Source organism: Lampetra fluviatilis, chromosome 20 (genome assembly GCF_964198595.1).
Source record: "Lampetra fluviatilis chromosome 20, kcLamFluv1.1, whole genome shotgun sequence".
Lineage (NCBI taxonomy): Eukaryota > Metazoa > Chordata > Hyperoartia > Petromyzontiformes > Petromyzontidae > Lampetra > Lampetra fluviatilis.
The window spans coordinates 1,868,003-1,885,495 of NC_136294.1; the positions used below are offsets into that span (position 1 = coordinate 1,868,003).

General features: G+C 54.1%; 1 protein-coding gene across 1 annotated transcript in view; it reads right to left on the reverse strand.

Annotated features, from left to right (window-relative positions):
* Positions 1–1,207: 1,207 nt before the first annotated feature.
* LOC144937830 (netrin-G1-like) overlaps positions 1,208–17,493 on the reverse strand; it is a 37,798-nt gene continuing 21,512 nt past the window's right edge. The window contains exons 7-10 of the mRNA XM_078865336.1: positions 14,454–14,522; positions 12,196–12,363; positions 8,680–8,814; positions 1,208–6,288 (exon numbers count right to left, since the gene is read on the reverse strand). Of these exons, the coding sequence (XP_078721462.1) occupies positions 6,011–6,288; positions 8,680–8,814; positions 12,196–12,363; positions 14,454–14,522 (650 nt within the window). The 3' untranslated portion in view covers positions 1,208–6,010. The remainder of the gene's footprint in view (positions 6,289–8,679; positions 8,815–12,195; positions 12,364–14,453; positions 14,523–17,493) is intronic.

Below are 17,493 nucleotides of genomic sequence, written 5' to 3' on the forward strand. Positions count from 1 at the left end.
AGCCGGCCTCCAAAGAGCCCACAAACACAGCGAGCGGCTGGTGGCGGCCTAACGCGGCACCGTTTAATTTCAACTCGTGGCCACCAAATTCACTTCGAATCCCTTCGCGTTCTGGCCAAATGTAGCGACGATCGGGCACGCGGAACGGTGCGCTGACATACTCCGCCGCACGCCAACGCGTCTTCCAAGGACATCTAGACAAAAGCGAACAACAATGCCTGTGCCTAAACGAATCGCTTTAACCCTTTCTGACAACACAACTGTGGTGTCAAGGTGTTAACACACCAAACCGAAACCTTATTTTGCAAGCAATAATGGCTGCATTAACCACACATACTTGTGGTGAGCATGCAAACAAAAATAGGGTAAAACCTATTCCTATGTTTTGGGAACTGGCAAGGGAGGTCTCGTAACAATACCTGCCATTTGCCACGGCGATTGTGCCAGGCTAGGTGCACGTTGAGGCCGCGTGAAGTGTCGAAGGCTCTCTGCTGGCAGTAGGTCACGGGACAGAGACCCATGTTCCATGGGGTTGACTGACTGAGATGACTGGCAGATCACCAACTGTGCTCTCACTGTGCAGACTCGCTGCGTTTTATCCGCCCGGCGCTCCGCTCGTTGTTGTGATTTATGGTGGAAATTTCACTGGCGGCGATGCAGACAACAGCTGTTTTCGTGAGTAAATCATAAACAGCAGCGATTGGCTCCTGAAATATTTTTTTTAATTTTTGAGAGCAGAATTATGCGAGGTCTAGAGGCGAGGTGAGGATTCACCGCCGGCAACAGCTGGTACATAGATCAACCATTGTCATTATCGTAATCATCGTAAGCCATGATACATCTCGGGATGGATACAAGTCGCACACCCCCCCCCCCCACCAACACCGTCGTCATCTCTCGCGGTCCAGCGTTGTGACAATCCATCTTAGTGCCAGTGCACGGGCCGATTTCGTTGACCCACTTCCACAGTGGACGTCCGTCTGACGGGCTTCTTTTCCTCCTTCTGCTGCCACTCCATAGTTAGCCTCGACCGCTGGCCGCTGTTGGAGGGTACTTGATATAGCCCTCGCGCAAAGGAATAGGAATCGAGAAATCGAGGTTTGGTCAAACAGGAGACGAAAATTTAATTATGATGAGGCTAATCGTAGACGAGAAAAATATCCAGAAGCGTTGTGCGAGTTCAAAATCCTGGCTGCAAGTCAACGCGGCCCGTCATTCTTCGTGGGTGGATAAAACAGGTACCGCATTGTGGAAAGTCCCATGGATAAACTTGCGTCCCACATAGGAATGTGGAATATTCATCACCAGCAGAGATAAGTTCCGTTCAATGTCCGTCCCCCTTTTACGAATGAGACCACTTTTGGATCAGATTTCCATCCGGACAAAATTTCCCAGAAACACTCGTTGTTGTGATTCCCTCCCCCATGTCGGTAACTCGCACATCCACGTGCAAGCCCCGTTGTCAATCCACTGCTGGATGAGGGCACTTATATATAAAAAAACAGAACGTGGTAAAACATTGAAACGTCGTCAAAGTTGTCATATGTCCCTTCGAGCTCGTGAATTGTAACGAGCTGTCGTGAGACGCAGCAACGTTGAGATTCTGCGCGAGAACCGGTCGGAGCTCCGCGTGGGGATTTCACGACGCACGCCGACCCGCTCGCCCGCACGCTCGCCGACCCGCTCGCCCGCTCGCTCTCGATCGCAACTCAACGACGCTCGCGCTCGTTTTGCGAATCCCCAAAGAGGATGGACGAAAGCCTCGAGTCGTAAAACTTCGGCGTCCGCAGTAACGATTTCAATTCGCGGCTCGATAAAAGGCCGGGCAAAAAGTCGCGTGTTTTATTTCATTTACACGGCAAAGGCTGCGTGGACGCTGATCGTTTCTCAATGCGAGTCGTTGGAGGTAAGGGGGGCGCAGCCGTGCCGATCGTCCGCCGGCAGAAGGGTCTTCGACTATCGATTGAGCTGTAGAGGAGTTAATCGAAGAGGCCATGCTGGGCCTACTCTTCCACGCTCGGCCAGAGGGTCCTTGACAGCACTGGGACCATCCACACTTGACTCCACCGCGCGCGACCTGTCTGCTTGGTCGCCTACAAATACTTGCGTGTTCTTCCATGCGCTCTTTAATGTTTCTTTTATTTTTGCTTACGCACGCAACTTACCGCCTCCCGTCTGCTCCCAACCCCCCTGATTAATGAGCTCATTTGTACTTTGCACAGTTACAACAGTAATCAATATGATTAACATGATACACTTGTACACACCCGCTCGGTCATTGCAAATTGGCACGGCTCCTTCTTGCGTCGTTAACATGAAAAGAAAATAAATAAACAAACAAACAGGCGATGAATTGTCGCGAGTGAGCCCATTCCTCTGCACCGATGCCCCAAGTGTCTCAGACGTTCTAGAATGTGTGGCCACTTGCGGCGTTGAAGGGGGGGGGGAGCCCTGGGGCCGATTGAGCGACAGAGCCACGGCGTGCTGTCGCCTTGTTTGCTCTCCGCTGAGTCTTCGTTCCGGGCTTTGCTGCTCTTCGGTAGAGAAAAAAACAACTCAAAGAGGCTTCCTGCGCGCGGGCGCGGAAATGGAACGTCGGACGTCGCAGCCGAACAACCACAACCGACATCACGACGGGGGCACGACCCGGAGGAAACGCGTCGCAGGGGCTGAACGGGGAGGCGAGGAGTGCGTCAAGGTTGGGCGGAGTGGGGGGGGAGTGGTGCGAGATGTGGTGGCAGCCCTGCGACGAATCAGGGTCTCTCAGTGGCGGGGGTGATGCGTCCAGGTTGGGCGAGGTGATGCGTGGAACGTGAAGGCAGCTTGTGGCGGTGATGGAACAAACATTGATAATGATGGTGATGATGGCGGTGATGAAAATGATGGCGATGATGCTGGTTTTGATCGTGACGGTGTTGATGATGGCGATGGGGGTAATGATGATGGTGGTGGTGATGATGTTTGACTTGCATCCCACTGAAATGTTTGCACACAGTGTTGGTGTACGGTGCTTTTTCTGCAATGTTTTGCTGTCTTTATTTTGATTTTCTGTTTGTACTCAGTCACATATTCACTTTAAGATGTTTTTTTGTTCATGTTTTAGTTTTTTGTTTGTTGTTGTTGCACCCGATTCAAGAGCCGAATGGCTCACAGGGCTATACCTAATAAATGAACTTGAACTTGATGATGGCTATGATGGTGATAATGATCATGATGATCGTGACGAATATGGTCGTGATCATGATGCGCCGGTGCTGCAATCCCACTCCACTAGTTCCCCTGGCAAGCCGCGTGAGCTGCACGCACGGCCGGCCCTCTAAGATCGCCACATGTCCGCCGGAGGATGGAGGCCGTGATCACTCAATGCGTGGGTAGAATCTACAACTCACTCTTAACGCAGACCCGGATCGACCCCCCACCCGAGGTGGATTTTTGTAACCTTCCGCACCTGCAGTCGTGAGCCACCACCAGAAGTGGCGTCGTCGCAACATTAACAGCTCAGAGGGCGCGGCAACCGGGCGGATGGGGCCCCCGAAAACTGTTGAAAACAAATCTCATCGTGGTTGGCAAGAGGGCCCAAACGCGTAGCTCTGGCCGCAAAGGGGGGGGGGGGGGCAAGGCACCCCCACGCTCGTTGCGCTACTGGCCACCAGCATTGCACATGGAACACTCCGCAAGAGGGAAGCGCACTTCGGTATCGCCGTCTGAATGACCTGTTTATCGGCTCCCCCGAAGGTTTACGCTTCACCAGGCTATGTGTGCGCGCGCGGGTCTTTTCAGTGTCTGCTCTTGGTACTTGACATACCTGGACGCGTATGTATGTCTATTGAACTTCTTTCATAGGTGCTCGCTAACAGCACCTGCCCCAACAGCCCGTGTAGGCTATACGGGGGATCTTTGTCTTTGAACTTCTATCGCACCGTACGTAGCCAGCCGTGCTCATCGGACCCCCGGGCTGACGAGACGTTCCATCCTCAAGGTGAAATAGTTTACTGAAGAAATGAACCATGCAACTATTTCGCGATATTTTGTAGTTCCATGGCAACAAACTGTGTTCCCACCAGCGAACGTTAGTTCTGCCATACTTATTTGTAACTCTGGAATCGGGCCAATGGTTTAAGATTCGATGGTTAGGGCTTGGGGTTAGGAGTTATGGGATTGAGGTTATGGTTACAGATAAGTGTTCCAAGAATTAGGGTTTAGAGTGTTAGGGTCAGGGTTGTGGATAAGGTTAAAGGTTAGGGGTAAGGGTTAAGAGCTATGGGTAAGGGGTCAAAGTTAGGGGTTAGGGTTATGAATGAGTGTTAAAGGTGAGGGTTTAGGGTTTAGAGTTAGGCAACTAGTTTCGCGAAAAAGTTCGAAAACATCGTCTTAAAAATGTAGTTTGTAATCGCAAATGCAATTAAACATTCATTACAACAAATTTACGGGGTAAATATATTCAAAGGGGGAACCAACATTCCCCGCTTCCCAAATACTGGATCCTCGGGGGCACGAACATTAATGGGGGAACACATTTGCAGAGGGAACGGTTCCTCTTGCATCGCCGACGTGAAACCAGCGGCACAGCCAGCAAGTGTGCAGGCCCTGCAACTGCACCGGGACTCCCGGACAGGCCAGAGGGACCCAGAGGGGGGGGGGGGGTGGGAAGAACATTAAGACAGGGAGGTAGCACCCCACCCTCCACCCCCCCATTTAATTCCTTCCACCAGGGCCGATGCCAACCGCGCGCTCAACGACCAAAGTCGCGCCGCTGGGCAGAGCGCGGCCCTCATCGTTGCATCGTCGCCGATTTTTCGAGCGCATCGCTCGCCGACTTTGGAGCGTTCGAGGAATTCCAAGCCAGGCCGCCGTATGCGGCCCGCTGGGAGCGGCTCGTGGGCTCACCGACGGCCCTCGAAAGTTCATGATTGGTCGGTGTTACGCGGTCGATGTACAGATATTTACACGGGCAGGGCGCGGCTCCCACTCACGTGGGGGACAATTGCTGCTGTGGTTACCACGCGCACAAACAAATTGATAGCTGCGAAGGCATTGAAACGATCGTAATTGTTCGGGGTGTTTTGTTTGTTTGTTCTCGTGATTCATTTGCCGTTTGGTACGACGCGTGAGTTGTTGTTTCACTGTGGTGAGCATCCTGCTACTTTGCTCTGCGATGGGATGAAGAGTTGAAACGAGAGAAGATATGTCGGGAAGTGGTGCCGTGTACCCAACATGCATTGCGTGGACCTGCAGGTTGAGGAGAGCAGACGTTTTTTCCGGAGTGGCAGCGTTTGAGAAACTTTTTGGAAAACATTTTTGGTCAATGAATGAAGAGGCTTTGTGACTCATAGTCTTATCACCGCTGCGATCACTATCATCATCGCACATGTTCACATTCACAGCTGTACCATGACTCTGTGCTCTTTGGCTGAGCTCGGGGCTTTAAATGCAGAAGAACCCCATCTCTTGTTCATTTAAGTAATTTTGACTGCGCTTGGACGATCCCCTTCATCATTACCATCAACACCATTATCATCACCATCACCATGGCCATAGATCCAACTGTTTTATCATCACTGGTGACATCACCTCCATTACTGTAGACTCTGCCTTTTTCATCAATGTTGTTATCAGCATTATCATCACTGTCATCATCATCATCATCATCGTGATATTGCATCCCATTCATTATCACCATCAACGCCATCATCATCATCACCATAGCCATAGATTCAACTGTTTCATCATCATTGGTGACATCACCTCCATTACTGTAGACAGTCTTATCCATCGATGTTGTTATCATCGTCATCATTGTTATTATCGTGATATTCATCGCGAGTCGTGGCCACAGCACGTCGGCACCACTTGCAGAATTCCGCCCCGCGGGCCCTCGGGAGTGGCCCCCGGGGCCGGCAGAGGACGCGCGCCGCCTCCCGCGCGCAGCGGAGGCCGCCGGCCGACCCGCGGCTCGCCCTCGCGGTGGACAATCTACTCTGTATCCCGGCCGCCGGCTCATCCCGCACGCTCACACGGTGGGCGCGAGGCCGAGCTCCTGGCTCGTCTCGAGCGGCCGCACCACCACCAGCAGCAGCGTCGCCAGCAGCAGCGCCAGCAGGAGCCCGCGGGGGTCCGGGCGCGGCGTCGTTCCCGAGCCGCAGCCGCCGGCGCCGCCGCCGCCGCGGCAGCTGCTGCTGCGCTCCTCGCAGAGCGCGCCCGAGTAGCCGGGCGCGCACGCGCAGCGCTGCCGGTCGCGGCACTCGCCGCCGTTCTGGCAGCGCAGCAGCTCCTCGTCGCACGCGTTCTCTAGAGGGAGGGAGGGAGGGAGGGAGGGAGACGGGGGAGGAAGACGAGGGAGGGTGACGAGGGAGGGAGGGTGACGAGGGAGGGAGGGAGACGAGGGAGGGAGATGAGGGAGGGGAGGAGACGAGGAAGGAGGGTGACGGGGGAGGGTGACGAGGGAGGGAAGGATAGAGACGAGGAAGGAGGGTGACAGGGGAGGGAGGGAGATGAGGGGGGAGGGTGACGAGGGAGGGAGGGAGATGAGGGGGGGGGGGGGAGGGTGACGAGGGAGACGAGGGAGACGAGGGAGGGAAGGATGGAAACGAGGAAGGAGTGTGACGAGAGAGGGAGGGAGATGAGGGGGGAGGTAGACGAGGGAAGTAGATGAGGGGGGGGGGGGGAGGGAGAAGAAGAAGGGAGATGAGGGGGGGAAGGTGACGAGGGAGGGAAGGATGGAGACGAGGAAGGAGGGTGACGAGAAAGGGAGAGAGGGAGGGAGGGGATGAGGGAGGGAGATGAGGGGGGGAGAGAGAGAGAGGGAGACGAGGCAGACGAGGGCGTTATCGTCATGGCGTCATTCAGGATCGTCCAGATCGTCCCATAGAAGTGCATCGTCGTTGGCAAACGAAGCTGCACTGAACACGCATGTTCTTAAGATGTTCACTTTGGTCTTGTCGCAGAAGTAAATAAACATGCAAACAACACGAGTCAAGCCCCACTGCCATTTGCGATTTCGCGTGCTATGTATGTATTTATTTCTCCGCAACTCACGCAATCACGGCCACTGCCTTTGTCTAATCCCCTGTGCCTGGGGAGGGGGGCATCTCCAGCTTTTGAAAATCGCAGGCTTAATCCCCTCATATTATTGCATTTAATTACCCCGTAAGCCAGCAAAGGGCTCACGTGGCAAAAACCGACTCTGAGGTTCCGCATCTGCTTGGGCCTCCATATTTCCCTAGCGACAACCGCTGCCTATATTGCCCGGGCGTTCTTCATTATGTTAACGCAATCACCTGGACATTAATGAATTGCCAGACTTCACGGAGGGATGGACGCTGCTCGTCTAATAGATCGCTTTAGTTCATCAGGTGACGTGCGGAGATGGGCTGAATAGCGGGGGTTGTCACCTGTGCTGGATCGCCCGGACTAATTGTCCTCTTTTTGATATCAAACAAAGATTAGTTGGCGATGAAGCTGCTGCTGCTGCTGCTGCTGCTGCTTCGTTAGCAGCGGTGCACAGGCACAATTAACAAACAAACTCAACACGTTCGGCAGTGTGTAATAGGTGACGTTTTGGGCGGTGGCCCTTCTGCATGCCGCAACCAGCACATCGGTCTCATCTGTGTCATGAAGAAGAGCGATTGCCCGAAACGTCACCGATTAATACTATTTTTGGGATGTGGCAACCATAACGGAGGCGCAGATTTTTGTTTTATTGCTGAATTTTGCGATGAACCTGGCGACCGGTGTTCAATGACTGGTCCACGGCTATCGACAGTGATATCTCAACCGGTCCTGGGTCTCTCCTTTGCCAGCCGGCCACTGATTAGCATGGTGAAGTATGATCACACCGCCCCCCCCCCCCGCATCCAATGTGATGTGGGGGAGGCCTTTGTGCACTCATTGGCGACCAGGTTGAGACCATTCACTCACCACACTCCAGAACCCGGTTTGATCACGGCTCAGTGGCTGCAACCCGGATTCAGATATCGAATATGGGATATCATATCCGTGATGCCTGTATTTTTTTCTCCGGGTCCTCCGGTTTTCCCTCCAAATTTACAAACATGCGTTTAGACTTTTTATATAGTTTTGCTGCCATACATTTCCACTTGATGAGCCACTTCGTTGAGCTATCATTTGTAAACAGGTCGTTTATTGAAAAAGCTAATAGCTCAGTGTGCTTTACCTGGTAAAAAACAAAGTTTAGTTTTATTTGTATATTTTAAAATTATGTGTTTACCTTTGCTATACTTTTCACTCCTATCGTGTTTTTTTAATAGCTTGTTGTTGTAACGTTATGACTCCGTGCCCCCTTACTGGACATCTGTGAAAAAAAGAGCTTCATAGCTCATCGGATTCCTCCAAAACAAAGCAACATTCTGACGCTTCATTCTTGAAACCCCTGGACGCGGGCACAACGTCGCAACATCACGGAGGAGCTTTGCGTCGCCCACAGATCTGTGGCAAACCGGCGGGCTCGGCGATGAGTGGAGCGGTGCCGTGGTGCGGTGGTGCCGTGTGGTGATGCGGTGATCCGGTGCGGTGACGCCCTGCGGTGGTTCCGTACGGTGATGCGGTGGTGCTGTGCGGTGGTGCCGTGCGGTGATGCGGTGGTGCGGTGCAGTGATGCCATGCGGTGATGCGGTGATGCCGTGGTGCGGTGCGGTGCGGTGCGATGGGGCAGAGACTCACGCTGGCAGCCGCGGTTCCAGTAGTAGCCGGCCAGACACTCGCCGCACTTGAGTCCGCTCGCGCCTTCCTTGCACTCGCACTGCCCCGTGCCGTTGCAGCGATCGCTCGCCGAGCCGAACGGGTTGCACTCGCACGCTGCAACGTGGAAAGGAAGCAATGATGATGATTATTCGCCCGGTTAGCGTAGCAGCGCCCCATCTCACCCTCCTCTCTGATTCATACCCTCTACTCCAGCGACGAGTCTGCATGCCTGTCACCCCCTTATCAGTGCCCTACCTTATTACGGACCAATTCACACCGCAATGGTCACCCCGTGCCCTTATGTGTCTCAACGTTCGCCCCACAAAGTCCCATCACAAATGAAAAACACAAACAAACAAACAACCGTATGGACCTGAAAACTCAATATCCCTCGACAAGAACGCAGGGTAACCCGTATGGGTTGGCAGCTGTGAGTCTGTGGCGTTGGCGGCTGTTTCTTCTCTTGCTGGTGCCTCCCGTGTCAGGAATTTTGAAATGCTCCGTATAGTCAGATTGTCTCACTGGAGCTTAGCAGGGCACTTTATACGTGTGATTTTCGCGCACTGAGTTTCCTTTAAGGAGTTAGGGAAACAACTCGGCTCACTCCGATCGATTGTTGAGTTTGTGAGCCGGGCTAAGCCGGGATAGGGCAAGGCTTTACCTCCACAGCGATTCGCTATTTAAACTATGTGGCTCTTTTCCAGAGATTGTAAATATTCATTCTTTCAAATGTGGAGGGAAAAACCGGAGGACCCGGAGAAAATCCACGCGACCATCACGGGGAGAGAGAGACACGCAAACTCTAAATATGCAGCAGGCGTCAGCAGTGGGGTCGAGTACGAACCCACCACCTCTTTCATACCTGGCGAGGGAGTTAACATCTCGCCAACCGTGAAACCCCTTGCCTTGTCGACGAAGACAAAGATCGCCCGTATAGCCTTAACATGCTGTAGGGGCAAGTGCTGCTAGCGAGGGGGTGGGTGGCCAACACCACGCCCGGCCGCCTTCGTCTCCCCAGATGATTTTCCGCACCGCACCAGGTTCTCATTTGAGGCTGAGTCGACCTAGGGGAGGGGCCCAGAACCGGTTTTAGATAATCGTCACTGGTATTGGCCGTGAGCGCAGTGCGCTAACCGCTACACCACCGCTCCCCATACCCAGGCATCAAAATCAACGACGCTGCTCCAGACGCCCATGCCACCCGCAAGGGAAGCGGCAAGCGGCCAACGACGCAAAGCGGAGAGGGCGATTTCATTTGCGCTCAGACGCATCATCGCATGCTTAGAACTGAGCATGCCTCGTTATGATTGTCATTACTGCTTGACTTGGAGTGCCGCCGCGTGCCAGTGGGGATCACCGCGTAACAATTCGTTCTTATTTGAAGAGAGGCTTTTGTTTGGGGGATGGAAATCTGGCAGCAGACCCCCCCTCCCTCCTTCTCGGCGCGGCTCTGCTGCTTGCTGATCGTTTATTGGGCCGCCACCTGTCCGGTTGAAAACAGGTTACACTGACCTCGCAAAGGCAAAGATCCCCCGTGTAGCCTCAACAGAGTGTCGGGGCGAGTGCTGTGAGCGAGTTGCACCTACGAAGGCCGGCACGGCACACGAGGTTGTGGGTGGCCAGCGCCACGCCCGGCAGCCTTTGTCTCCCCAGTGGCGATGTTTTTTTCACATACCGCACCAGGTACTGATTTGAGGCTGAGTCGACCTAGGGGATGGCCCAGGACCGGTTCAGATAATCGTCAACGGTGTTTAGCCGTGAGCGGGAATCAAACTCGGGTCGCCGGGTTCGTAGCGCAGTGCGCTAACCAGTGCGCCACCGCTCCCCCTTACATGTTACAATGACCTGCAGCACCCACACACTCACACACTCACACACCCACACACTCACACACTCGTTATTCCCCGGGGTTCCTGTTAGCCGCAGAGAATCAAAAATGACTTTGGAGCTTAAAACAAAACCAAAAACCGCTCACATTGTTAAAAGAGTTTCTGGCTCGAGCGAGAAGGGCGAGGCCCGCTGTTGAGGACGAGAGCTGACGATTGATGTATTTATTTAGTTGCCTATTTCTGCGATTGAATTCCAATTAAGTAATCTAGCGGCGCTGCGTCAACACGATGAAGAGATACCCCCCCCCCCCCCATGGGGGACTTCACAGTCGTCAGCGGCGAACTGTCGAGGCTGGCAGCGATGGGCGCTGGGAGATGAAGCAGAGCGACTTGTGAAGTCGCTTCAATGGAACTGTCCGGTCCACACGAGGGGGGGGGGGGGGGGGGGCTGTGTGGGCAGCGAACTTCGAGCGCCCATCAAAGGAGCGTTCGCCACCACGCGGCGTCAATCACAACCGCGGTTTGTAATCCCGTGACAGCTTGCACCGTTATCCGAAGTCAGAGAGTGGAAAAACAAATGCGTTTGGATGGGTTTCCTTTGTGTGTGTCTGTCTGTATGTGTGTCTGTGTGTGTGTGTGTGTCTGTGTGTGTGACAACAACGAGTGGAGCGCCGGGTGGCTAAAGCACAGCAAGTTGGCACAGTAGGGGGCACAGGTGGTGCATCAGCCAGTCATCTCGGTCATCTCGGTTAGTCGACCCGTGGCACCTGCTGGGTCTGCCCCGTGACCTCCTGCCAGCGGGCGTTCAACACTTCACGTGGCCTCAAGGTGCACTTGGCCTGGCACAAGCGTCGTGGTGACGTCACCGCCTCTTAGTGGCGAATGGCGGTTGTTGTTGTTGTTGTGTGTGTGTGTGATTCCATCAACTCACGATCTGAATAATCCGGTTTAATCACGGGTTGATGAAACCCGGATTTGGACGTTTCGGGTAATGGCCCTTCTTCATCGCACTTAAATAGAGATACAAGATTTAAGCCCGATTGAAATTACATTTAAAAAAATATGTTCGGATGATGACCAGTAGTTATTGAGTAACAGACAAACCCCTGTCACACCAGCTCAGTGTGCCCGACTTCTGACCCACCCAGCCCACCTTGCAAGATGAGCACTGCTGGGAGGGGGACACGTAGCTACAGGAGCATGGGGCGCTGACGGAACGCGTGGTTCTTCCACTGCCTATCTGCAGAGCTGAGACGGAAACCAAACTGTGATATGCTGGCATTCGAAGAAATCTGAATACGGCTCGGGGCCAAGCAGGGCCAGGGAGTTGGGCAAATCACAAACTTAATTGCGCACGACGCTAGTGTGGCTGATGTAAATGCAGAGCACGAACTACAATTTAACATTCAGGTGGTCAAAGCCACATAACTCTGTAAAGGACAAAGCGTCGCCACGTGGACTGCACGCGCTTCGACTCTCTTCGTTGCGTGTAACGTGAGCGGCACGGCACGGCTCGCCATCTGCAGTGGAAAAACACACCGGGTGCCACCAGAGCCACGCCGGGGTGGCTGGGCACGACCCCGGTTGCGCAGGTAGCGGATAAAGAGAGTCCACGAACCCGTGCGGGTGAAAGGGGTTGTGTGGTGTGTGTGTGGGCTTCACTGACCGATGCACACGTTCTCGTGGCTGAGCGGGAGCGACGCGTTGCGGTAGTGCCCTGGGCGGCAGAACTGGCAGCGCTGGCCCCGCGTGTTGTGCTTGCAGCTCACGCACGTCACCGCGCTCAGCAGCTCGATGAAGCTGCAGCGGTTCGAGTGGCCGTAGCACTGGCACTCTGTCGCAGCGCCGTCGGCGGTGGTGGCGGTGGCAGCGTGACGCGCGGGGGGTAAACGGGGAGGACCGGGAGGAAATCGGTTTAGTTTGGTCACGCAAATTCAGCTCACGCATCTCCGTTGTTCCTCACCACTGCAGAAGCCGAACCGTTCCGCCTACGGCTGAAATTTGCGCGGCTGTCAAGTGTGCAGACGGTGCAACTGCGCTAGGCGACTGCGACGTACATTATAATTCGCAGCACTATCTCAATTCACTGCTAGATTATCCCCCCCTCCCGGCAGTGTTCGTATTTGGGGGTTGTTTCATCACAAGGAATCGCCCTGGTCAGTGGCGCGGTTCATGAAATGTTGCGAGTTGCCCTCGACCGCTTCAAACGCCAATCGCCACTCATGTCAGCCGTGGCCCGGAATCAAACTCGCGTCGCCGGGTTCCTAGCGGAGTGCACTAACCACTCACTGCAACCTGAACCCTCTCATCTATGCCAGCTGACCTCTGTGACCTGACCTATAGCATCCTCATGAGCCGTGATCTGCCCAAACGCCGGACATCCTCTGGATTACAAACCCACACCGCTGGTGTCACCACCACCACCACCACCTCAATTAGCCTCACACTCTGACATGGTGCATTCCGTAACGCGAACACAACGAGCATGGCACATTCCCCGTAATGAACAGGTGTTGGTCATCGGGCAATTAATGTCTCACACCCAATTAATCGCGGACACTGTAACGGTGTTTGAAGGGGCGCGGTCACGTTCCTTGCAAGCAGACGGAGCCGCTCCTTAATCACGGGAAATCGTGACGGCAGCAACCCCGCGGGAACGTCTCCCGGGCCTCCGCGCGGCTTAACGCGAATCTGAACGAAGCGTAATTAATTAGCCCGTCAATTAGCTCTAATGGCCACGGCCGACGTGTGGAATTATCCCGAGCCGTGCGGAAGATCCGAGAGGAAGGGGGTAGGGGGAGGGGGGGGGGGCAATGCGCTATTGGGTTGCATCGGGGCGGGGGGAGGCCGTGCCGATCCGGCCTGGCGCGGCTCCGATGGCGCCAAGTTTGTTTTTCCACTGCGGGAACGGAGCCGTGCCACGCCGCTTAGGTGACATGCACGTCGAACATTAAGTATTTTATTGATATGTAGCTGAGAGAAATTACGTTGATTATATTTAAATAGTATTCATGGTGGGCTCTGTTTAAAAAGCTTGACATTTCTGGACCATCCCCTCCCCCTTCACCCCGAACCAGCCACTCGTACTAGCCCTACCCCTCACTCTAACAACCTAAACCTGACCCTCGCCTCACTGACCTCATCGTCGTCAATCGCCTGTGCCCCTGTCCGCGTCGGAGCGGTGGTGCAGCGGATAGCGCGCTGTGCTGCCAACCCGGCCACCCGAGTTCGATTCCCGCTCACGGCCAACACCGCTGACGATGAGCGATACTGAATGGCCTCTGTTCTTAGGTTGACCTCGTGTAGTGTGCAGGGAGACGAAGGCGACCGGGCGTGGTGCTGGCCACCCATCCCCCTCGTGTGCCGTGCCAGACCTCATAGGTGCAAGGGGCCGTCTATAAATGACGTCACGCGATTTTAGACGATTTTTGACCCCCCCCCCCTCGTCACATGGCGTCACAAAAAGTCAGATCCCTCCTCAAATATGACGTCACAAAGCTCTGCCCCCCCCCAAATAAAACATCCTTCAAATCGCTTTAAACTAGTCATTGTAGTGCGTATTTAATGTGCCGCTGCACTCTGATGTTGTAGGAGAAAACAGTTATCAAAAAGTATATTTAATTAAGTAGAACGTGTTGTCTATATTTATTTAAAGTTGCGCATTTTTACGTGACGTCACATTTCTCAAACCCCCCCCGCCCTCTTCACACATCGTCACAAATGTCTGACCCCACCCCCCCCCCCCCCCATGTGCGTGACGTCATTTATGGACGGCCCCCAACTCGCTCACGGCACCTGCCCCTACAGTGTGTTGACAGGCTACAGGCGGGGAGCTTGTGTCTCCGTGTGTGTGCGTCGTGGTGACGTCACCGCCACTTAGTGGCGAATGGCGGTTGTTGTTGTTGTGGCGACGGCGCGAGTCACCTGGGTTGTCATCGTACATCTCCTCCGCCAAGATGCTGGGTGGCCGTGGGGTGTCCGCCTTTGGGGCAGCTAAATAACAACAACAATAACAACAACAACAAACAGCCATGACACAATACCATTGATAACAACAACAATCGACACCACCAACGGTGACGATATGAACAACAAGAGCGGTTGGCTATGTACGGCGCGAAAGAGGTTCAGGATACATACCAGAAGAAGCGAAAATAGCGACACGTGACGTCAGCAAACAACAATGGCAACAAAAAACACAACAACAAACAACTTAAACACTGATCAACAACAACAATACCAACAGCCATCACACAGCTGCCCCATCTCTATTTTACAAAGTATGTTTTACTCTTTCATTTGTTGTACGTACGTGTGTTGAACTTCTTTCGCACCGTACGTAGCCATCCGTGCTAATCGGAGGTGCGGGAAATATCATGTCCTTCTATACTGCCTAATTACTGTCTAATTAATGCCTAATTACTGCCTAATTACTGTCTAATTACTGTCTAATTACATTCGGCACTGATTGTTGAGAATTGTTTATGTGCCATTTTCAATGCACAAGTGTGATCTGGTTTCATCTTCAATGCACAAGTGTCATCTGTTTCATCTCGCTCCCGGGATTCTATCCCGACGGCGCCACCATCAGCTCGCGAGATGAAGAATCAGTTCAGGAATCAGTTCAGGAATCTCGCACAACAGCGCAATCCTCCGTGTGGGAGGGAACGGGCCGCAGAAGGGAACACCACAGAACTACCTCCGAGGTCCCTTTACCCTTACGACAAAAGTCTACGCGCGCGCGCGTGTGTGTGTGTCGAGACAACAACGCAAGGGCCGCGTGTGTGTTGGGGTGGCTACCTTCCCCTCCCTTCCACCTCCCTCCCGCAGCCCTGGCGGTGTAATCTGGGTTACGGCAGAGTCCACTCATCTCTGTTAGGCCGTCACTTTCAATCGGCCCTCCATTCATTTCACACTTGGCCTCACAAAACACTCGCCTCTTTGCTCGCACGCGTGCGTCTCACGCGGGGCGGACGCTGCCTCGCTCGCTCACCCGCCCACACCAACTCGCCTCACCGCTCCGAGCACGCAAAGACAAAGGTGACCCCCCCCCCCCCCCCATAGAGCCAGCGTTGTTGGCGAGCACCTGTGAAGGCCGAAACGGCGCACGTGATGAAGAGCGTGGCCAGAGCCGAGCCTGGCCCGTGTCTGTCTGCCCGACTGCCGTTGTGTACACATCACGTTAGGTCCTCAATTGAGGCTGAGTGGACCTTGGAGAGGCCTGGGACCGGTTCATATAATCGTCACTGGTGTTAGCCGCGGGCGGGAATCGAACTCGGGTCGCCGTGTTCGTAGCGCAGCGCCAGCGAGGCGCGCGCAAGCACACGGACGTGCGCACGCACACAGACACGCAGACAGACACGCGCACGCACACAGACACGCACGTGCACAGACACGCACACAGACACGCGCAAGCACACAGACACGCACACAGACACGCACACAGACACGCGCACGCACACAGACATGCACACAGACACGCACACAGATACGCGCACGCACACAGGCACGCGCACAGACACGCGCGCAAACACGCACACAGACACGCGCACACGCACAGACACGCACACAGACACGCGCACAGACACGCACACAGACACGCGCACAGACACGCACACAGACACGCGCACAGACACGCACACAGACACGTGCACGCACACAGACACGCGCACAGACACGCACACAGACACGCGCACAGACACGCGCAAGCACACAGACACGCGCACAGACACGCGCACAGACACGCACACCGGTTGTCTCTGCACGCAACCGTGAAACACTCCACGAAGTCTCCCAGCCACCCCGAGCCACGTCCCTTCGTAAGTAGGACAATCATAGTCGTTGGCTATATTGAAGTCTGTCTTGAAAACTCACTTCTGTAAATTGGCCTTCACCCCCTAGTTCTGGCCATTTACCCAGCAGGTTCTGTTTATTTCCTGATTTACATACACGGCACAATGGTATCTACGCATGATAATGTGCCTTATAAATGGGTAACTATTATTATTATTACTACGGTGCGAAGTTCGGGGATTACAGAGGGCCCACGAATATCATTGACCTGTGACCCCCCTCTCACTCTCATTAGCCTGACCCGGGTCGTGCTTTGCTAAGACAGTTTTACTCTTCTCGGCTCCCTTCCTCTCATTACCCCCCCACCCCGCCATAACCCCCCCCCCCCCCACCATTACCCCCCCCCCCTCCCCCACGGGGTCAGGACACAGCTCGAATGAAAGCGCCCGATCTCAGGGGCGGCCTGACATTGAGCGCGCCGTCGAAAAGCGCGACGCGGTTTGACAGCGCGACAACCCCTCCACCCCCCACCACCCCCCCCCCCCCTCTCCACCCGAAGAGAGAAAACATTGCACTCATTAAAAAATATAATTAAGCAATTAATTAATTAGGATTGACTTTTTTGTACGAGTGCAGACAACGCTTGGTTATTCGGCGGTCGTGATAAAAATAAAATAAACAAACACATCCACACGCGGTCCAATTAGCTCTCCGCCACGTTTTCGGGGTTGTACCGCCATATCCGACGTTTCGAACCACGTGCCGGGAGCTTCTTCAAGAAGTGAGCACTCAATTGACGCGCTGTACAATTCACATCGAAAGGGCTATCTAGCACAACCGCAGGAAAAAACAAATACGCAGTGTTGTCGCGAATTAAGCTGGGCAATATATTTTTCACTGAAATTAACGGATTACAGAAAATCTGGACCTGAAGCTGATGGCGAGCAATCCGTGCGCTAATCTCCGTGTTCACGTTTTGTTGACGCAATATGGGGGGGGGGGGCGGGAGGATGATTGCTCATGCGTCATACCAAATTAATAAATTAATCCGTGATTCGTTTATCGAATGTTGGCCGTGACATAATCCCACAATGGCCTACTCGTGCGAACGACCTCCCCGGGGTATCGCACGTCCGCTGTGACGCGGACGGCACGCGGTATACCATGGCAC